We start from the raw sequence: 20,469 nt of genomic DNA, 5'->3' as shown, positions 1-20,469 counted from the left end.
TCGTTGATATGAAAATCAACCTGAGTTTCTTATCAGAAAAAAATTCTGCTTACGCAATACCCGCGGGGGCGGTGGGGCGCTTATCGCGCTAAGGGTGAACTGCAAATTCGTCCGCTTCTAAGCTGCTCATCCAGTGACGCGTGAATCCCCCATCGCCGGTGGGTTGTCGTGTTTCATCTTTCTGGTGACTTCCTTGATCTCTATATTTTCTTCCTGCCCCGTTGGAGGATCCTTTTTACACTGAGTACAACCACACATTATGCCTGTCGTCAAAGGAGGTGTTTGGTAAGAGCCCCGGATGGAACCCACTCAAAAGGCTTTCGTCGCTAACATGCTCCCAGGACCAATATTGAGGATGAGGTGCTACGAGCAGCTGTAAGTTAAGCCCTTTATACTAGACTATTGGCCGACAACGATTGAAACAAATACTGACTTGGTCGCAGGTATCCAAGTATGGTCTGAATCAGTGGGCTCGAGTGTCTTCCCTGCTCGCACGGAAGACCCCGAAGCAATGTAAAGCTCGCTGGATTGAATGGCTGGATCCAGGCATTCGCAAGACCGAATGGTCTCGAGAGGAGGATGAGAAGCTGTTGCACCTCGCGAAACTGATGCCCACTCAATGGCGCACAATTGCCCCCATCGTTGGCCGCACCGCCACACAATGCCTTGAGCGCTATCAAAAGCTTTTGGACGAAGCCGAATCTCGCGAAAACGATGAGCTTGGTCTTGGAGGACCCGGCGAGGAGAGTGCTGCGCCCAGCGCGGACGATGTCCGCCGTCTACGGTATGTCATGGTCCAAGATCTTTAAATTGCCACCGCTGACTTTTACAAGACCCGGTGAACTTGATCCCGATCCCGAATCCAAACCTGCTCGCCCCGATACAATCGATTTGGATGAAGATGAGAAGGAAATGCTGAGCGAAGCGCGTGCTCGTCTTGCCAACACACAAGGTAAAAAGGCTAAGCGAAAGGCCAGAGAACGTCAATTGGAGGAATCTCGACGATTGGCTGTCCTACAGAAGCGCCGCGAACTCAAAAATGCGGGTATCAACGTCAAAGTCGTTACACGGAAGCCCGGTCAGATGGATTATAATGCAGACATTCCATTCGAAAAGCCAGCTGCTCCTGGATTCTACGACACGATCGAAGAGCAAAACCAGAATGAGCGTCAGCGTGAGGCCTTTGATCCTCGAAAGCAACAACTCGCAAATAAGAGAAAGGGTGATCAGGATGATGATGCAGAGCGCAAGAAGCGCAAGAACGACAAAAGTGGTGCTTCAGCCGCTTCAGCTGCTGCTCAGCGCGCAGGGCAAATGCAGAAAATCCGCGAGGCTGAACAGAGCAGCAAGCGGCGAGGGCTGAACTTGCCCGCACCCCAGGTCAGCGAAAGTGAGATGGAAGACATAATCAAGATGGGACTGGCAGCAGAAAAGGCCAGTAAGATGAGCGGGGATGAAGAATTCACCCGGGGTCTTCTGGGGGACTACACCACGCTCATTGGAAACACTCCTATCAGAACCCCGCTAGCAGCGCCAGAGGAGGATCGCGTTGCCAACGAGATCAAGAATATTCGGGCTCTGACCGAGACACAGTCTTCTCTCCTTGGAGGAGAAAATACACCACTCCACGAGGGTGGTTCATCAACTGGATTCGATGGAATTGCCCCTAGGAGACAGGATATTGTAACCCCCAACCCCATGGCTACGCCATTCCGACAGGCAAATGGCATGGGCGCTACACCTATGCCTGGTGCTACTCCTTTGCGTACACCGCGAGATCATCTCAACCTCAACCGGGAAGTGGGGGCGGTCAGCTTATAGGAAGCACACCGCGAGACATCAGAAACCACGAGAAATTTATTCGCGAGCAGATTCGCGGCAAGCTAGCCTCGCTCCCCAAGCCCAAGGATACTAAAGTTGAATTCGATGAGTTTCCAGACGAGGCTTTTGAACCCACCACGTCTATGGAGATCAGCGAAGAGGATGCAGCCGAGCGTGATCGTCGGGAGAGAGAGGCACAACAGCAGGCAGCGAAGGCCGAGTTCAAGCGTCAATCACAGGTATACCAGCGAGGCCTACCTCGCCCAGCTGTTTTGGATTTGAACGCTTTGATGCAACGTGCCTCCAAAACCACCGGTACTATAGAGGGCCTAATTGCCAACGAAGCTGCCATTCTGATAGCGCACGACTCTCGCAAATTCCCTGTCCCCGGAGCTCAAGTTGAAGGCAAAGCACCAAAGTTGCGCGAGTTAGATGACCGCTACTTGAACGCAGCTCGAGCTTCAATTGCCAAAGAGATTGCTTCAGTGGAAGCACAGCAGACTGAATGGCAAGAAAAGTTTGATGAAGGCTGGTCATCAGTTCGCGCGAAGTCTCTGCCAGGCCTTGAAAATTATGAAGATGACGAGCAGGACTCATTCCAAGAAGAACAAAAAATGATTGGCGCCTTCGACACCGTCCAAACAGCCCTGTTTGCTACCGCAGAGCGCGGAAATAAGCTTGAGAAGAAGTTGTCTTTGCATTACGGTGGATATCAAAACCGTGCCAAAACGCTGCGTTCAAAGATCTTGGAGGCTGGTACTGCTTTGCCCACAGCCACGAATGAGCTCGACGCCTTCCGCACACTCCAGATCTCAGAAGAGACTGCCTTGCCTCGGCGACTTGAAAAACTCCGTGAGGCAGTGTCGTTTGTTATGCGCCGCGAGCGTGAGGCTCAAGAGTTGTACAAAAGCCGGAAGGAGGAGCTTGATGAGCTTGTTGCCGGGACCGCTGCCATAAATGGGTGGCACTAGGGTAGTTTTTCCTTTGCTTTATGACCATACTTTGCTATCTTGCAGTCTCTTGTACAATTATTAGCAGTCTAATTTGACAATTGATACGTTGTCATTTCTCCAAATCAACAAGGAGTGTCTACTTATACTCAAATTTCGATGCAATGGGACAAGCTAAATCCCATATCTCTCAGATATTACAGTGCACACTCGTTCTGGCTACGTATTTCAGGGGCAATTTGATAAAAGTGATTGATCAGTGAATTGCTCGATGCTCGACTGATATTTCTCCAAACCCATTAGCCATGACCTTCCTCCCGTTCATCAACATCCTCCAAACCTTCAGATCCACAGCTTCGCAGCGGGCTATTGGAACAAAAGTAATGTTAGAATCATGTGCGACAAACTGACCCAGTGCTCTTCTCATTACTACCCACTTCGCAATATCATGTCCCCATCTCTACCATTGGATTTGAAGCCCGGATTTGTATCAAGCCAGCCGAGCGTCATATTTCGCAAGCTCATGCTTCTGGTCAGGCGTAGGAGGGAAAGAAAGATGGATCATGTTCAGCGCCTCGATCATCTTAATGAACAAAAATGTGTGGCGATCCTGGGCGATAGAATCGTCATCAAGGCGAATCCGACGACGGAAGTATGCATTGACCTTGTGGGCATTAGCTTCAAAGAACTCGCGTGGAACTCCATGGCCATTCGCATAAACGTGGAAAGTAAAAGGCACATCCTTAAACTGTTCGCACATCTCAGTCATGGTAACGTGGTCGGTCGTCCAGCCATCCCAGTTGTAGAGAACGAAAATGCACCCGGACTTTGTTTCGCGAGCCTCCTCGAGTGCAGCAGCCAGGAACTTGGTGATCCGGCTGAGAACTGAAAGCTTGCTATTTGCTGGATGGATGATCGTCTGCATTTTGTGAGGGCGCGCCCCGAGGCTGCCGTAGACCTTGCGGTGCTCGGATGAAGTGATCACCAGCAGGTTGCGCAGGTATTCGTGCATCTGGTCTTGGTCGAGGACTGCACCTGGGTAATGGTGGTCGTTGAGGTCGGTGGCTCGGGCGATGAAGACGACCACTGGGCCCAGTGCGTTTGTTCGAGGTGAAGCACCATTATTCTTGGGCGACTGACTGGGCTTGTGTTCCTGTGGAGGCGGGAGAGATCTGTCCGGGGAGGACTTGGAAGACATCATGATGAAGGGTGAATGAAGATGGATGAAGGTAGATTAGGATAGATGGGGATGGATACAGATGAAGATAGATGAAGAGGGGTTTGGTGAGTAGAGGAATGAAGAGAGAGATACTATAGATTGAAGGGAATTGAGGAAAGCACTTAAATATGAAGGGAAACTGAGGAAAGTATGGTTTGTCTTGTTGGTCTACGATGCCATTGAAGCAAACTCGAATGCACATGTTTACATACCAAGGAATATCTGAACTGTGAACATACGTGTCGATTGCGGAGATGCTCTCAGACGCGACTATAAAAATGTAACAAAAATAACATGAACCCAATTTCCACCTAATTTACCGCTTCTTGATGCTGATATCAATCTTTCCAATGCCCCAGGCAGCGACAAAGACTGTCAGCATACCGGCAAAGAGAGTGAAAGGCTTGCGCAGGGCATCGAACATGGTGTGTTCGTAGGTGACCTATGATTGCATTAGCGTACTGAAATGAATATGGGGTGAGTGATGGTTCAATGACTTACCAGGATTTTGGCGTCGCGCGCTTCGTCTGTCAAACTATCGACCTCCAGGGTCAAAGTGGTTCGGCCCAGGGTATCCATGTAGGTCTGCAAGGAGCTCAGGCTAGCGGAGATGTGGTTCGCACCGGGAAGACCATTGCTGTTGGTTCCCTCAAGGGTCTCAAAGTGGACATTGTGAGCGCCCTCGGGCAAAACAATGCGTACGACAACACGCTCGTATTGAATACCCTCCGGCATCTTAGGGCCCTCGATGAGAGGGACCTTGAGGACGTAAGAGTCTGAGTCAACACCCGCAGCACGGCGCAGGAACGAGGAAAGCTCGTTGTTCCAGCCGATCTTGAAGCTGTAGTTCCAGCCACCAAAGATAGGGTAGCGGGGCTTCAGCTCCAAGTTTGCGGCGTTATTGCCCTTGCTAGGACGGTAGCGGCTGGTAGAGACGTTGCCAATATCATCAATGAAGTAGGGATCAACAGATCCGGGCTGAAGAGGGTAGGTCAGCTCACGCACCGCCGAGGTAGGCGCTTTCTGGTAGTTAGTGAAGGTCCAGTCGACACGCGAAAATTGATTGGTGAGTTGCGAGCCGTTGTTGCGCAGCCAGTAGCGTTCCTCGGTGGCCAAGTTACCACCCCAGTGCGATACTTCCAAGTCACGCTCCAAAAGGTTAACGGTGATAACAGGCTTAGTGAACTCGTAACGGACAGACACCGGGTACTCGGTGCCGGGGGCCACATTGGCGGTATCATATGGCCCATAGGTGTATGTCGCGCCCTTGCGCTCGGGGTCCGAGCCAGACTTGAGACCATCGGTGTTTGTGTAGTCCGGCACATCGGTGGTGGGGAACTTGACCTTGGTCTTTTGAGTCACAGTGGTGTAGGCGGATGGAATGTAAGCAGAGAAGGAGTAGGTGAGGTATTGCTTGTCGGCCTGTCCAATGGTCGCAGGAAGCGGGCTGAGAGAAGAGAGCACCGAATACGAGATACCCAAGGTAATCTGCGACTTCGGGGCCAGAGGCTCGGGAAGGTGAACGACGAAATATTGATTGCCACTGTTTCAATTGTTAGAATTAAGGCTATCAACTTATCCGCCGAGAGTGGGCCATATAGCTAAGCTATTTGACCACCGGCATGCCATTGACATCCCATTTGATGCTCACCTGGATGAAACAGCTTCAGTGGCATCCACATCGAAGCGTCCCTTCTCGGGGGCCTTCTTGTCCCTCACTTCAAAGCCCCCAACAAGCTCAAACACCTCGACAGGGAAAGGGACATAGTAGTCGCCCTGGGGCTGGTTGTCGACATTCTCGACAACGACGTTAATGGTTTCCCGTACATAACCCTTCTCCAAGTTGGTGTTTCTGACCAAGTTTGTGTTCTTGAACACCTGCGGGGGTTTGAAGTCGGATGCGAGATCCAATCGACTCGGGGTGGTAAGGTTGGTTGCGGCGCACAGACTGGGTGCAAGTAACCCAAGCACCGTTGTGGTGAAAAACCTCATTGTGACTACCTGGAGGATACAATTGCTCCAAGGTACAAAATGGTCTATTTAAATTGTCAATGTTTTGAGGATTTTAATGGAAGCTCTAGTTGGGAAGGGGACACATCAGCATCATACGGTAGACGTAGCGGCCATCGCGCGCACTCCGGCTTATCGATAACATGAGCTTCTCCTCATTTCGCGTGTCGCATCTTTACTTCTTTGCTTTTGCTTTGCGGACTTACGAGACTCGTCAGTAGATTTTACAGCTGATCTCTGTTTCTGGGCTTGTTTTTGGATTTCAGAGGTCATGTTGACACATACTATGTTCGCCTCTCGAGCCGCCTTTAGATCTGGCAGTTTGAGAGCAACTCAACTGTCGCGTGCTCGCAGGTATCATGATTTTGCTCAGAGCAAGTTCTTCAAGGTGTCAGAGGAGGTTCGTGATGCCGTTGCTACCGGGAGACCTGTTGTCTCATTGGAAACCACAATTTACACCCACGGTTGGTTTTTCTGTCCTCGATTCTGGGGGATCAACGTCTTCTCCCAAAAGCGGGGAAGCCAAGGCTAATCGGCTGCAGGTTTTCCATATCCTGACAATATTGCACTGGCTGCATTGTTGGAATCTGTTGTGAGGGCCAATGGTGCAGTCCCTGCAACTATAGGAATCGTCGGTGGTGTGGCCAAGGTTGGTTTGAGTGCGGAAGAGCTCATCGAGCTGGCGTCGACAGCTGAAAAGAAGAGCGCTCTAAAAGTGTCTCGTCGGGACCTCGGATATATTTGCGGCATGGTGAGTCAATAGTTTAAAACTTTTGTTTTCAAATTTATTAAACTAATCTATACCAGGGACTGGCTGGCAAGCCAATGCACGGTGGAACTACAATTTCCGGCACTATGATTCTTTCAGAACTAGCTGGCATCAAAATCTTTGGTACTGGTGGGCTAGGTATATTTAATTCTCAAAAGCCAATTCAAGGAACATTACACTCTAACTTGCTCTAGGTGGTGTGCATCGCGGCGCGGAAAGCTCTATGGATATTTCTGGTGGGAACAAATCTTGCAAAATTAAACACAACGCCAGATGAAATACTAACGACATGTATAGCTGATCTTACTGAGTTGGGCCGGACCCCAGTGACTGTCATCAGTTCTGGGTGCAAGAGCTTCTTGGATATCCCTCGAACGCTTGAATATCTCGAGACCGAAGGTGTCTGCGTGGGAACATTTGCCGATGGCCGAGAGGGAGCTGTTGATTTCCCTGCCTTCTTCACTCGAGAGAGTGGCATCCGCAGCCCACGAACCATTCAAAACGAGGCTGAAGCTGCTGCGATCGTTTGTAAGTTCGTTTTCTCGACTGAGATGTACAGCTTCATTAATTTTCTCTAGATGCGCAATCAAAACTTCCAGTATCGTCTGGAATCCACTTTGCCAACCCCGTCCCATTGGAGTCCTCAGTGCCGAAAGCTGAAATGGATCTTGTGATCGAAGAAGCTATTCGCCTATCCCACGTAGAAGGATTCCATGGTAGTGACAACACACCATTTGTGCTCGCTAAAATCAAGGAACTAAGTGGTGGAAAGAGCGTAGTCGCTAACCGGGCTCTGATCGAGTCGAATGTCAAGCGTGCAGCACGAGTAGCCGTGGAACTTGCCAAGCTTGAACAAGCTGACCTAACAACAGGGTCCCGGTGAGTTTTTGTTTCTAGGCACGAGATATGATATGCAATCAATGCTAAGTTCGGAGATCGTTTTCCTTATAGACACATGCCAGCTGTTCCAGCTGCTTCAGGTGTAGCTTCATTTAGTCAAGCCACTCCGCAAGTTCAAGATATCTCTGAGCCAATTACACAGACGCCTATCAAGTCGACAGAGAAAGCAGATATAATGGTTGCTGGCTCGCTTGCCATTGATCTCTCCTGCGATTACACTCCATTCGGAGACGAACTCACCCACGTTACACCTGTGCCGCACACATCTAACCCAGCAGTGATTGGCCAAAGCCTGGGAGGTGTGGGCCATAATGTCGCCATTGCCGCCAGCTACGTTGGCAGCGATGTTCTTTTCTGCAGTGTGGTGGCAGATGACCTGAGTGGCCGCGCTGCGTTAGCAACCCTCGAAACGGAGGGCCTTAGTACTGCAGGAATTCAAGTCCTCCCTGCCACGGCAGGCGCACGCACTGCGCAATACATTGCCATTAACGACATTAAAAAGGACCTTTTGGTAGCCATGGCCGACATGGCTATCGTCGAGCTACCAGAAGCGCAACTTGACTTTGACGGGTTCTGGGAACCATTACTCGAGCGTACAAAGCCTCAGTGGGTGGTCGTTGACGCCAACTGGCGGCCCGAAGTTCTGGCCAAGTGGAGTAGTTTGGCGCGCAAGCACGGTGCTCGTGTGGCCTTTGAGCCAGTTTCAACAGCCAAATCTCGACGTCTCTTTGGTGGCAGTGCCGGTGGCTCGAGTGCGACGATTGGCCCAAATTTGACTGTACCCAACAATGCTATCAGTCTTGCCTGCCCGAACCGACTTGAATTGGCTGCTATGTATACCGCTGCTCGTGAAGCGCTTCTCTTCGAGTCAACCGGCTGGTGGCATGTCATTGATTCAATGAATTTGTCCCCAACAGGCTCGCGCCAGCGCCTCATTGCACTCACTTCGCCAGATCTGGTCGATGAGGGTCTTCCACAGCAGACCATCCAGCTCCTTCCTTTTATCCCTTGTATCGTCACGAAGCTCGGTGAGGCAGGTGCTCTCGTCACCCAACTTTTGCCCCCTGGTGATCCGCGCCTTACTGACCCAGAGTCTGCGCCGTATGTTCTTGCCCGTGCGCCACCTAATTCGGACGTACCATTTGGTGGAGTTTACATGCGGCTTTTCTCTCCTGATGCCGTTCTGGATGAGCAGGATATTGTCAGTGTCAATGCGGCGGGTGATACACTGCTGGGTGTCTTGGTCGCTGGTCTGGCCAAGCACGGCAAGTCTGCGCGCATTGAGGACATCATCCCCATTGCTCAGGAGGCAAGCCGGAAGACAATGGCGAGTGCCGGAGGTGTGAGTAAAGATCTTGCTGAGCTGCAATCTACATTGAACCTGGAATAACGATGCGGCCGTTTGCATATATTGTACCTGATAGCGTTTGTTGATATCCACTAAAATCAAATATAGTTATATTCACAGTGTGTCAAGCTTCATGATTTACAATGATCAATGATGAACCATGTTCCATGGGTTTTTTTTCTTCTTCTTCTTCTTCTTCTTCTTCTTCTTCTTCTTCTTCTTCTTCTTCTTCTTCTTCTTCTTCTTCTTCTTCTTCTTCTTGTTCTTCTTCTTCTTCTTCTTCCATCTATTCATGGTAATTCCATGCGTTCCATGCTTTCAATGGCACATTTGTAGCGTTGGACGCAGAACGGAGGAACTGCATTGTCTGGGACTATAAATCTCCCCTTGTTCTTTTTCACCTCCTCCCTCTCCTACCTCTCTTGTTATCCTCACCTTCAACAAAATCTCCAAATTTATTCATGCTTTCCTTGAGCCATTGGCAAAAGCCCATGATCCAAAATTCCAATCTGTGCGAGCACATTCGCCTGGTCCCAGTACAGGCTTTGGCGACTAATTCGACTAGCACAAAAGCTTGCGACAACAACAATAACGACCTTCACATCTCGATCCGACGGCGAAACACCCGGGAGCAACCATGGAATCTCTGCTGTATGACGACAAGAAAACAGAATCTCGTCCACGATTCGATCAGAGCCCACAGTACGCGATAAGAGACGAATTCGCTGATCGGCTGGGCCAGCAGGAATAAAGGCATAAGCGAAGAAATCCCTCAGAGATGAGATTGTCGAGCCTGGGAAGTATTAGCGAGCACATCCAAAGTAGAAACTGGAATAATGTTTGAAATTTTGAAGTCTCAAAACTCACCTCCAGCCATGGTCGGAATACACATGACACACGATTCCCCAGCGGGACTACCATGTTCACCATAGTGACCATTTCTGGTCAACATGTCAACGGCAGATTCCGTCACACTTCCATGACTCTCCCTCCGATTCTCCAACTCCCCCCAAACCCGATCCCAATACTCCTCCCAAACCGTCTCAATATCGACAACGGCCCAATGACTACCAACCCCAAACGAACGTCGCAAACAACCCAATACTCGACCCCATGCGAGCCGCGAACTGATCTCATCTTCGTCATTGAGTTCTTCGTCTACCTCCTTCAACTTTTCTTCCGAAATATCCCTCTCCGCGAATCCGGCTCTGGATCCGGCATACGAATACACATGGCATCGGTGCCTCTTCTTGTGGGTGACGTCTCCCTCTGAAGCACTGAGACTGATCCATGGCCATAATGCGCAGCGTTGGACTCGCGGGCCCGGGATGTGGATCTGGATTGGAAGGTAAGTCGATTGAGGGCCTGGGTCAAAGATAGCGCCTGTGTCGGAGCAACCTGGCGGCGAACAGTTGTCCTTTTCCCGGTAGGTAAATTGGTCTGTCGATGGGATAGGGTAATATGCGATTAAGGCACAGAGTCGTGGGAAAGGGTTTGTGTTGCTAAATGTTAGATGGTGCGAGGCTAGAAGGAGGTATGCCGGACGGTGGTATGCTGAGATAGATATAGAGTTAGCATTGGTACGTGAATATATATGGAGCTGGCTCTGATAATTGACCTCGTTTACGACAGAAAAAAGACAGAGAACATACCGACAATCGCATAACGCTCCCCAGTCTCGAGCTCATCTTCTTTCAGATGCACTGCATTTTCCAGTGCCTTGCGGTCTTTCTCTGAATTTCCACACCCCAGGAAGGGGAGATAAATCACATCAAATCCTTCTTCTTGGAAGCGGTGGATTATCTTAGGATCAAACTCCGCCGTGTCGGAGACCAATATGAGATGTCGAGGCAATGGTTCTTCGTAGCGCCGGCTGCGTTTGGAGCTTGAGCTGATAGTTCGCTGTAAACCATGCGGATGTGAGGCTGTGAAATTGGGTCCCGTAGTATCTGCTTGCTCTGGTGGGCTACTGCTGGAGCTTTGGTCTCGTCGTCGTGTGAGGCGCCGGAATACGTTATTCATGTTTGTCCGGATGCGGTTGGTATGATATGGGTCGTGGGTTGGAGAGGGTGCCTTAAACCTCCTTATGTGTTTTCAATTGCTGCTCGGATCACTCGGATTGAGGTTCTTGGTATTACATATGTCAAGAAACAAAAATGCCTGCCTTGTGGATGCCAATGCTTAGGGTTTCTTGGTGTGACGTCGTCGAGTTACATTGATAAGATTGTGAAATTGCATACATAAATATATGTATCATACACCTATATATCTACGAATATATTGTATGCTATTATTTGTGCAAGTAACATGTAAAATGATATGCTCATTTATAGAATAAACATCATTCTACTCTATTGATCTGCGCTACGGAAATCAAACCCGCGATGCAGGATGATCTCACCCCTTGCCAGCCCTATGCAGCCCCCACATTTAATCAAAGGTTACCAACCACTTACGGTCATCGCTGAGCGTGGGTGTTTCGCCATTAACAAGATACGCCTTGTAAGCATCACGCAAGAGACTTGCTCGTGCGACTTCACAATCAACCCGAATATCTTCAACCAACGCTTCCAGCGAAACATAATCAAACTCGGGTCGGATATAGCCCAGAATCAATAGATTGAGTTGCGTTTTATAAAAGTCGGGTAGTCGATTGAACTTGGTTTGGCCTTCTTGGCTCTCGGCGGTCGGGGATGGTTCCGTGAGAGCGGGCATGATGTGAATTTCCTTCATTGGGTCAGCAACCTTTTCCGGAAACTTCAGATCGCAAGTGCATATATTGATGTCGGTGTTTTATGATGGATGGATATATGTAACATACCACTGATCGCACAGTATTCTTATAAAATGGGTTGTATCCAATGCTCAATACAGCTGGTAAGATCACCGCAGAGGTATCCGGCGATGAATCATGGTGGTATGTTTTCGGGTCCAGTGCGACAACACCATAGTATACACCAGTTGTTAATTCTGGGTGTTTTTCTGATAGATCATCGGCGGGAATATTGGCGGTAGGAATTCCTAGCTGTAGTTATTGGAACAGTGAGTCAGCTACACGTCCAGCTTTGAGGTATTGGTGCTGTGCACTGCGTGCATGACGCCAGCAGAATGGATGTTCACAATCGAAACCGAAAACGTACTTCTTTGCTTCCGCGTCCGAATCCTTTGATCACAGGACCGGACAATCGCACGGGGTAGGGAGCCTCGGGGCCTTCGTCGGGGCCGGCTACCCGGTCTCGCGGTTTGTCGGAGGGCATGACGGACTCTGTTGGGAGAGTGATGGGGATGAAATGGGAGTGAAAAGGACGTTTATGCTGATAAATTCGTCCAAGTGATTGTACGATTGAGCAACCTTGGAATGGTTCGGCGTGATGCTGTTGACAGATTGATCCTCAATGGTGGGGGGTTTATCGCGATAAGGTGTGATACGACACCTGGAGTACAAGGCATCAGTGGACCAATTTCACTACTGTATCAACGTGTATTACATCTTCGCGAGCATACTGTTGCCATGGTACAGTTTCTTTTTATCAGGAGAGAACATCCCGCAAACCCAAATGCCGAATTGCAAAGTTCAACAGAGGCATCACTAGGACGTTCAACGTTAAAAAGCCCACAAGAGTAGTGCATTTATCGCTTGATCTATGGATCATAGTAAAACGGTATGTGGACCGCTCTATCCGAGCTTGATGAGAATCGAGGAATCTTTAAACTCAGTACTAGCAAGGTTCTCCGCGGGGTAGTTAGCTAGCCTGCGGAGAGTGCATAAATCGGTCAAGTTCACACCGAGTTGTGTGGCGAATCTTCACCCCAATATAGGTATAGTACACGAATACGGTGTCATTTTCGTACTTGGCTTTGGATGTAGATCAACATCTGCCGAGGCCCACTCATCCGGGGAACGTACTATTCCATCGCTTGCCCTGGTCATCGGGGTGAAGCAGCCCGAGCCATCGATATAGCCATACCCAGGACTTGCTATGCTTTGCCCATTAAAGGCATCTTGGCCCAGCATGCCAAACAGATGAATTCCTCTATTTCTGGTCCTTTTTAGTTACCAAGACCATGGGGCAGGCCATATTGAAATTGCTAGGTGCACTGTTGCTTTTGCAATCTGCACTCGCCGACACCAATGATCAAACCAATGCGCCAGTCGATCGAGGATCTTTCAAAGACCCAGCTGCACGTCTCCGACCCCGTTTCCGTTACTGGCTTCCGGATGCTAGTGTCGACCCAGAAATTGTACAGGAGGACATCAAAGCAGCCGGTGCCATAGGTGCTGGTGGAGTTGAGTTCTTACCCTTCTACAACTATGGCGGTGCACTGGGATCTGAGCCTGCTGGTGGTGATTGGTCTAAGTATGGATTTGGCACAGCTGCGTATAAAAAAATATTTCTAGCTGCACTGAAAGCACACAAAGAGGCTGGGTTAGCTATGGACTTTGCATTGGGCCCAAATCAGGGACAGGGTGTGCCAGCAGATCCAAATGATGAGGGTCTCATGTGGGATCTAGTGAGTCTAAGCTAATTGAATCGACTCGATACTACACTTACACTTTTTAAGGTATCTTCCTCTGCTGTTTTTTCATCGAATGGACAATTCGATGGTGTCGTACCTGGTTGGGGTACTGGTGAATTGGTTGCGCTGGTGTCGGCTGAAGTTCTCACATCAAAGAATCGCACCCTCCCATATGCTGAAGACTCGCTCATTGGAACGCCACAGACATGGTACTTGGAGTTAATACTCAAAAATGGAAGTCTGACAGAGTGGACTGATAAAGTGTCTTCCGCGGGCCGAGTCTCGTTGAACTTGGCACCTGTTCAAACCTCTTATCGACTCTTCGCATTCTATCAACTTCAGACACACAGTAAGAACCTGGAGTTCACAAATCTCAATGTCACGGACATAACTGCCAATGGCTCATATATTGTGGACCATTACAGTAGTCGTGGAGCCCAAGTCACTACTAAATTTTGGGAGACTCACCTACTTGATACGGAGACCTTAGAACTTCTCAAAGAGGTTGGCAACTACGGTATGCCTCCGATTTCAAAACTGTTTTTGTCTGCTTTCAATGTACTGACTAATTCAATTTCAGCATGGGAGGATAGCATTGAGATGACCTCAGATATGGCGTGGACGCCTTCGCTTCCGGATGTCTTCCAATCAAAAAATGGATACAATCTAAATCCATTCCTACCACTGGTGATGTATGGTGACAACAACATCAATATCCAAAGTACCCAGCCCGGGTATATTCGATGCCTCCTCAATACTCCGGATCAGGGACTTGGCTATCTCAATGACTTCCGAGGAGCCCTGGTGGAAGGGTATCGCCATTACCTGCAAGAGATAACCAGCTGGGTGACATCAAAACTCAACCTCCAAACGTCAGCGCAAGTCTCCTACAATTTGCCCATGGACATGGAGGCAAATATCCCTTTTGTCAATGCTCCTGAATGTGAGAGCCTGCAGTTCGGCAACAACATCGATGGCTACAGACAATTTTCTGGACCGGCAAACCTGGCTGGAAAACGTGTGATATCCAACGAGATGGGAGCTGTCATGCTCGAATCCTACAACTACCCTCACTCCGAGCTTCTATCCTCAGTCAATCGTGCCATCGCTGGTGGTGTCAATCAGGTTGTGCTACACGGCCAATCCTACACGGGTGATTACTACGGGACTACGTGGCCAGGATACACTGCCTTCAGCTATGTCTTCTCCGACTCCTATTCTAACAAACAACCATCGTGGAATCACGGCTTTGGTGACGTGTTGGAGTATATCGCCCGAGTGCAATTTTTGCAGCAGTCTGGAATTCCTCGTGTTGATGTGGCCATTTATAACAAGGTCTCGGCCACAAATCCCAATTTCCCAACTTTGTATGCTTCGGATGATTTGCTCAATGCTGGTATGCTCTTAAGATCGGGGCGGTACCGAATGCTAGCTGACCTCTGCAGGGTACTCTTACACTTATTTGTCCCCGGACAATTTCGCGCTCTCCCAGGCCAAGGTTCAAGACAACACTCTAGGGCCTGAAGGCCCAGCACATAAAGCTTTGATTATCACCAGTGATAGCAATGTCACCTTGGAAGGAGTCCGGTACATCCGAAAGTATGCTCATGCCGGATTGCCTGTCATATTCAGTGGTGGAGAACCAGGTGTGTATGCGACGCAGGATAAAAGCATCAACTCGGCAGTCCAAAACGCGATCCGTGCTCTGAAACGGTCAAAGAATGTGTACAGTGTGTCCGCTGGCCAGGTCGCCAGGAAGCTTCAATCTCTTCGCTTGAAGCCTCGTGTCGGTGTGCAAACCAATGGCACCTGGTATACCACTTGGCGAGAAGATGCCCAGAACGCCATGGACTATGCATTTGTGTTCTGTGATACCAATGCTTCGAGTGGCGTGGTGACCATTACCAGCACCAAGACGCCCTATTTCTTGAATCCCTGGACCGGGGCGCAATCCCCTGTGCTAAACTACCAACAGAAAGGGGGCCAGGTGATCATTCCACTCAACCTTGCAGGCAACCAAACGGTGATTGTCGGGCTCACAGACGTCGGAAAATCACCCAAAGTACATATTACTCAAGGATCATCTGCAGTGCTCGGCATTATTACTGGAAGTCCGAGTTCCAGCGCAGTCCTGCACGTCGGGGCCAGCTCAATCACCCAAAAGATCACTCTCTCCAGCGGTGAACAAGTCACACTACCCACCGGAATCCACAGGCCCATCCAACTAGCCAACTGGACGCTAGTAGCAGAGCATTGGCAAGCGCCACAGAATTTATCAAGCGCAGCGACCGTTGCCGCCAAGCACAACACGACGCACCACCTGTCTTCGCTCCTCTCCTGGACCCAGATAGACGGACTTAAAAATGCTTCGGGCCTTGGCTACTACACTACAAGCTTTAGTTGGCCTTTGACCGGCAAATCCGACTTGGCAGACGGCGCCTATCTCGTTCTTCCGCCTATTCAACATGCTGCGAGGCTCTATCTCAATGGACACCAGCTACCGCCACTAGACCTCGCTGCTCCCCGTGCCGACCTGGGTCAATATCTCCAAAAGGGCGGAAACGAGGTCACAGTCGTGGTTCCCACCACGATGTGGAATTACATTCGAAGTATTTTTGGTGAAATTAAGAGTGCTGGTACTGAGCCGCTGCTTAACTCCGTCACATCCGTGACCCCACCGCGTAGTGATAATGGGCTTATTGGTGATGTGAGATTGGTCCCTTATGTCAATGTGAGCCTCGAGGCGGACTAGCTGGAAGATGTGTCATATGACAATTTTGAGACCGTCATAGTCACTCAATTCGCTCGTGTACATAGTAAGCTCTCCTTGTTCATCTTTCTAGACAGATTATAATCAATCTATGTAGCCAATAAATGCTCCCAACATTCAGTCTCCACTAATGCAAATTCGGAAATTCTCAGCGAGTTTACACAACCCGAATTGTTTTGGCCCATTGCTCAACAGTCCAAAAGCCCAATCAAGACTAGCGATCATACGCACCATGAGCACCATGAATTAGATCCCATCTAGGTAGGATCCTTAAGCACGTCATCTAACAAAGTAACCCTGATCGTCCCGTGTACATCCTACCTGGATTTGGCGAAAGCCAACGCGCAGCTTGAAGCTCACCGCAAGGTTGACTGCGCACGGACGGGTCAGCCTGACGGAGATAAAACTAGAAACTTGCTCGGTTTAGCATTGAGCAGCGTTAGAGACTGAAAGTGGAGCGGCCCATTTGGGTGTCTCAAAGCCCTACATTCACTCCATTCGGCAAATGAGGGCAAGACGCCAGGAATAGAGAACATGACATATCGCAGGATCTAAGCGATCGGAACATAATCAAGGTCTCTTGGGCATGGGTTCCTTGGCGTGGGGTCCCGAAACTTCTTCTAGAAAATGGTCCTTTATAGTGAGTCATCGATCGGGTAAAGGTTTATGCATATATCATCATAATCAAGCGGTTAGGGCATCGGAATGTCATGGGCAAACCTTGGAATAGATTAAAGTCGATTTCCAAGGGGGAGTATGATATTGTCCAGTCAAGTGTATGCATTGGTGAATTTGTGTTCTACCTTTATTATACTGACTATGCCTTATGCTCATTAATGAAACCCACTAGTCCTAATTGGGGAAACGCATGGCTCGTCCCCTGCCCGAATCCGGTTAGCGTCGGGTCCCACATGACTAGCGTCAAGATGACATACTAAACAGTTTGGTACATAGGTCACTAGTGATTACTTTGGTGATTTTCTCCCCTTGCTGCGTTGCCTCCAGGGCTGAAATCAAATGGTTAAATGGTTAGCGTCTATGTGTATCAGCCTCCTACCTTATACTCTTTTGAGAAGGAGTTTACAGCCAGTGAATATATAAACAGCAGTGGTTGCGAGCCCGGAATAACCCCATCGAACACGAATACGAAGTTGTTTGGAGTAAGGATCGAACTCTCGGAGCACATTCATCGGCCAGCTGTTGAATAACGAAGCTTTGGTAAAAAAAAATAGAAGAGGATCAAATCAAAAATATCAAAACATCCATATATGTACCTAGGTCGAATATAGTTACCATATACTCTGTACAGGCTTTGATGAGAAAATCCGAACTGGGGGGCTAATTTATGTCATAAGCACGAGCCACTTCTGCATTTACCAAATTGGGATGGACCAACGCCTCGACCTTTTTTGATACTCGGCGCATCTCAACATTGATTGGATCTCGTGGGTTGGAATGGAAAGGGAAGATCATTTTAGGAAAAATAACCATAATCAGAATGACCCACCAGGAATTCGATCTGTTGTCTTTTCTTTTCTTTTCTTTTTTTAGAAGAGAGTATTAGTATGGGCTTTGACTCTTTCAGTTGATCTTGTTTGCGATAGTTGGAATTCAAATTGAGGAAACCCCCCTCAACCAAGGACTGATCTGTCCATCATTACTTAAACATGCAACAAACTGCCGGCTGGTTAAATAAGCGTCGCCAGAGCAGTATGCAAACGGGCCGAAGAATCAAAGTATGACACCCATCACAAAGCTTCGGAAGTACCAAGCTCGGTGATTTTTCCAACTCCGATTTCACTCTTCAATCCCTCGTCTTTTCGACTCTCTCCACCCGGCGGTTTCTTTTGCGCATGCCTTGCTAACATCTGTTGTGATCAGTATAAGGAGCAAAGCCCAGCTTGCATCCACTGCAAGGACCGCAACATGCTCAGTCAATATCCACCACAACCAAGATTGACCCGACTAGACAGCAAGCACCGCTTCTCAATATCCAGCGCCTCATCAACCTCAACCTCAGCCTCTACATCCATGGCGTCTACACCGTTAGCAATGGCCCAACCGGCGGTGTCAACTCCCAAATCTGAACCCTGCCTCCCTTTCATAGAAGAAACCCACCTTCAAGACCTCGAGTTAATGATGCACTGGTGCACATCAACCTACAAATCAATGGCTCGCGACAGCAACTCGGAACGAATCTGGCAACAAACAATTCCCAACCTCTCCCTTCACCACCCTGCCCTCCGTGAGGGGCTGCTGGCTCTCTCCGCCCTACATATCGCATCAACCAGCACATCCTCCCGTCGCTGGCAATACCTCGACACCGCCCGTACCCACCGAGCCCAGGCCCTTCTCGGCCTCCACCCAGACGGCGAAACCTCCGACCTCCTAGACTCCGAATGCGACGCCACCTTCGCCTTATGCTGCCTCATGGTTGTATTCGCCTTCGGCTACTGTCTTGTCGATGGCGACAACGACGCGGATGAACCAGAGATTCTAGACGAATTCTTCGAAGTCTTCCAGCTAACCCGGTGGCTCGTCAGCATTATGACCCCAGTGCTAGACCGCGTGGCAACGGGCGACCTGAGCCCGTTAGTAAAGCCTGAAGATCCCCTTCCCACCATGCCGGACATGTCCCGGCTCGTGATCTTATCGTTGCGTCGACGGAATGGCTGTGAAGCGCGGCAGGACCCGGCGCACGACGAAACATTATATGACGCGGCGATCGAGCATTTGAGCCATGACCTCGAGAAGCTAATGAAAGGTGGCGAGCCGAAGGTGTTTGCCTTCTGTTGGAGTTTTCGGATCCCTGCCGGATTTTTGGAGCTGCTGGAAGCGCGTCAGCCGTTCGCACTTGTGGTGCTTGCGCATTATGCGGTTATTCTGCATCATCTAAGGGATTCGTGGTGGATGGGTAGTTGGGCAACGAGGATCTTGTTGGAGATTGGAGATTTGCTGAAGCCTGAGTGGAGAGCACTTATTGGGTGGCCGGCCGATGCGATGGGATGTTTTATTCCTTAGAAAAGGGAGTGAGATTTGTTGCATTTGGCTGCTTTGGGATCTGCTTTTTGTTTCTATTTTGGTTTGAGCGCTGCATCTAATGAGACATGAGAAGCGTGTAATTAGCATAGACGGCGATTTTGTACATAGCATAAGTTCAATTGCAGACAAGGGGTGCTTGTCATGAAGTATGTCATTTCCTGAAGTGTAGGGACACCCAAAGCAAAGTATTGCAGCGTGAAAACTGGAAAAAGAGAGAAAGTGTAATAAGAACAAGGAGAGACCAACTCCTGAGTCCACAATCAACATCCACTTATGTCATGTGAAGCATGTAGATGCTGATAGGACAACCCCTTCAAAGATAAGAAATGAGAAGGGAAAAAAGCAAATACCGCATAAACCATTAAGCCCTGATAAGAACAGGATTGAAACCCCCGCACCACTGCCTGCAGTGATTTCTCTCTGCTCGAGTATCCCAAAGGCATCAAGAGCTTTCACCCCCAAACCCGTGCAGTCGAGGCAAACATCAGAGCGACTGAACCCGAAATCGAGACCGACACAATGAATCCAAGTCTATGAAGAAGGTGAATTCCTTCGCAACTCCTGGCGCTCGTGCTCAATCTCCTTGACGCGATCTTTCGACTGTGTTCGCACGCGCATAAGCTCCGCCTCCTGCTCTTGGACCTTCTTCTCGTGCTCTTCCTCTTCGGCCGTGGGGATGTAGGCGTTCGCAACACCACCTGTTGAAGAATGAGTCAGTGGGCGAACCCAATAAGTCTTATCTCTTGTTTTTTCGAGCCACATACCTCGGCCTGTGTGGTGGGGGATCTGTTGCGCGCGCAGGGGTGGTGACTCGACGTCTTGGCTCTCGCGCGCAAGCTCAGGCTGGTCGGGTTTGTTTACGACCATGTTCCCTGAACCTCCGCGACCCGTTGTGTACACTTCTTGCTTGATGGTTGGGGTTACGAGGTCTTTGGGGGTGAGCGCGGAGTGTTGGCGGGTGATGTTGCCTTGTCCGGATTAGCAGACTTCAGTGAGAGGTGAGAACCTGGGACCTACCTGCGCCTCCGCGGCCGTATGAAATATTTCGTGACATTTTGTTCCCTTTGTTACTTGAATGTGAAGAAGCAAAGGGGGAAATTTTGGGGTAAAGAAAAAAAGGGT

At 49.4% G+C, this 20,469-nt stretch overlaps 9 protein-coding genes across 9 annotated transcripts; 4 read left to right on the top strand and 5 right to left on the bottom strand.

Annotated features, from left to right (window-relative positions):
- Nucleotides 1–259: 259 nt before the first annotated feature.
- On the top strand, nucleotides 260–2,792 carry cef1 (putative cell division control protein (Cdc5); the record flags this gene model as incomplete). The annotated part of the gene is made up of 5 exons (XM_057238365.1): nucleotides 260–285; nucleotides 342–375; nucleotides 444–784; nucleotides 834–1,809; nucleotides 1,869–2,792. The coding sequence occupies 5 exons, from the start codon at nucleotides 260–262 to the stop codon at nucleotides 2,790–2,792; spliced, it is 2,301 nt and encodes a 766-aa protein (XP_057100976.1).
- Nucleotides 2,793–3,261: 469 nt separating this feature from the next.
- N7529_002836 (uncharacterized protein) lies at nucleotides 3,262–3,972 on the bottom strand (the record flags this gene model as incomplete). The annotated part of the gene is made up of 1 exon (XM_057238364.1): nucleotides 3,262–3,972. The coding sequence occupies one exon, from the start codon at nucleotides 3,970–3,972 to the stop codon at nucleotides 3,262–3,264; it is 711 nt and encodes a 236-aa protein (XP_057100975.1).
- A 334-nt stretch (nucleotides 3,973–4,306) lies between these two features.
- Nucleotides 4,307–5,982, bottom strand: N7529_002835 (dolichyl-diphosphooligosaccharide--protein glycotransferase subunit OST1; the record flags this gene model as incomplete). Its single annotated transcript, XM_057238363.1, has 3 exons — nucleotides 4,307–4,432; nucleotides 4,492–5,533; nucleotides 5,642–5,982. 3 exons carry the CDS (start codon nucleotides 5,980–5,982, stop codon nucleotides 4,307–4,309), a joined length of 1,509 nt encoding a protein of 502 aa, XP_057100974.1.
- Nucleotides 5,983–6,143: 161 nt separating this feature from the next.
- N7529_002834 (pseudouridine-5'-phosphate glycosidase/carbohydrate kinase family protein) lies at nucleotides 6,144–9,059 on the top strand (the record flags this gene model as incomplete). The annotated part of the gene is made up of 8 exons (XM_057238362.1): nucleotides 6,144–6,213; nucleotides 6,267–6,464; nucleotides 6,543–6,751; nucleotides 6,808–6,907; nucleotides 6,964–7,005; nucleotides 7,067–7,297; nucleotides 7,348–7,648; nucleotides 7,721–9,059. 8 exons carry the CDS (start codon nucleotides 6,144–6,146, stop codon nucleotides 9,057–9,059), a joined length of 2,490 nt encoding a protein of 829 aa, XP_057100973.1.
- A 413-nt stretch (nucleotides 9,060–9,472) lies between these two features.
- N7529_002833 (dienelactone hydrolase) lies at nucleotides 9,473–11,039 on the bottom strand (the record flags this gene model as incomplete). The annotated part of the gene is made up of 3 exons (XM_057238361.1): nucleotides 9,473–9,810; nucleotides 9,885–10,571; nucleotides 10,670–11,039. 3 exons carry the CDS (start codon nucleotides 11,037–11,039, stop codon nucleotides 9,473–9,475), a joined length of 1,395 nt encoding a protein of 464 aa, XP_057100972.1.
- Nucleotides 11,040–11,447: 408 nt separating this feature from the next.
- Nucleotides 11,448–12,274, bottom strand: fmn1 (riboflavin kinase; the record flags this gene model as incomplete). Its single annotated transcript, XM_057238360.1, has 3 exons — nucleotides 11,448–11,744; nucleotides 11,839–12,042; nucleotides 12,158–12,274. 3 exons carry the CDS (start codon nucleotides 12,272–12,274, stop codon nucleotides 11,448–11,450), a joined length of 618 nt encoding a protein of 205 aa, XP_057100971.1.
- An 808-nt stretch (nucleotides 12,275–13,082) lies between these two features.
- N7529_002831 (uncharacterized protein) lies at nucleotides 13,083–16,287 on the top strand (the record flags this gene model as incomplete). The annotated part of the gene is made up of 4 exons (XM_057238359.1): nucleotides 13,083–13,529; nucleotides 13,581–14,052; nucleotides 14,116–14,931; nucleotides 14,981–16,287. The coding sequence occupies 4 exons, from the start codon at nucleotides 13,083–13,085 to the stop codon at nucleotides 16,285–16,287; spliced, it is 3,042 nt and encodes a 1,013-aa protein (XP_057100970.1).
- Nucleotides 16,288–17,972: 1,685 nt separating this feature from the next.
- N7529_002830 (uncharacterized protein) lies at nucleotides 17,973–19,326 on the top strand (the record flags this gene model as incomplete). The annotated part of the gene is made up of 2 exons (XM_057238358.1): nucleotides 17,973–18,041; nucleotides 18,187–19,326. The coding sequence occupies 2 exons, from the start codon at nucleotides 17,973–17,975 to the stop codon at nucleotides 19,324–19,326; spliced, it is 1,209 nt and encodes a 402-aa protein (XP_057100969.1).
- A 552-nt stretch (nucleotides 19,327–19,878) lies between these two features.
- Nucleotides 19,879–20,401, bottom strand: N7529_002829 (DUF3602 domain-containing protein; the record flags this gene model as incomplete). Its single annotated transcript, XM_057238357.1, has 3 exons — nucleotides 19,879–20,045; nucleotides 20,112–20,315; nucleotides 20,365–20,401. 3 exons carry the CDS (start codon nucleotides 20,399–20,401, stop codon nucleotides 19,879–19,881), a joined length of 408 nt encoding a protein of 135 aa, XP_057100968.1.
- Nucleotides 20,402–20,469: the final 68 nt, after the last annotated feature.

The sequence above is a fragment of the Penicillium soppii genome, assembly GCF_028829465.1.
Source record: "Penicillium soppii strain IBT 18220 chromosome Unknown utg000003l, whole genome shotgun sequence".
Lineage (NCBI taxonomy): Eukaryota > Fungi > Ascomycota > Eurotiomycetes > Eurotiales > Aspergillaceae > Penicillium > Penicillium soppii.
This window is presented reverse-complemented; position numbering and strand designations above follow the sequence as displayed.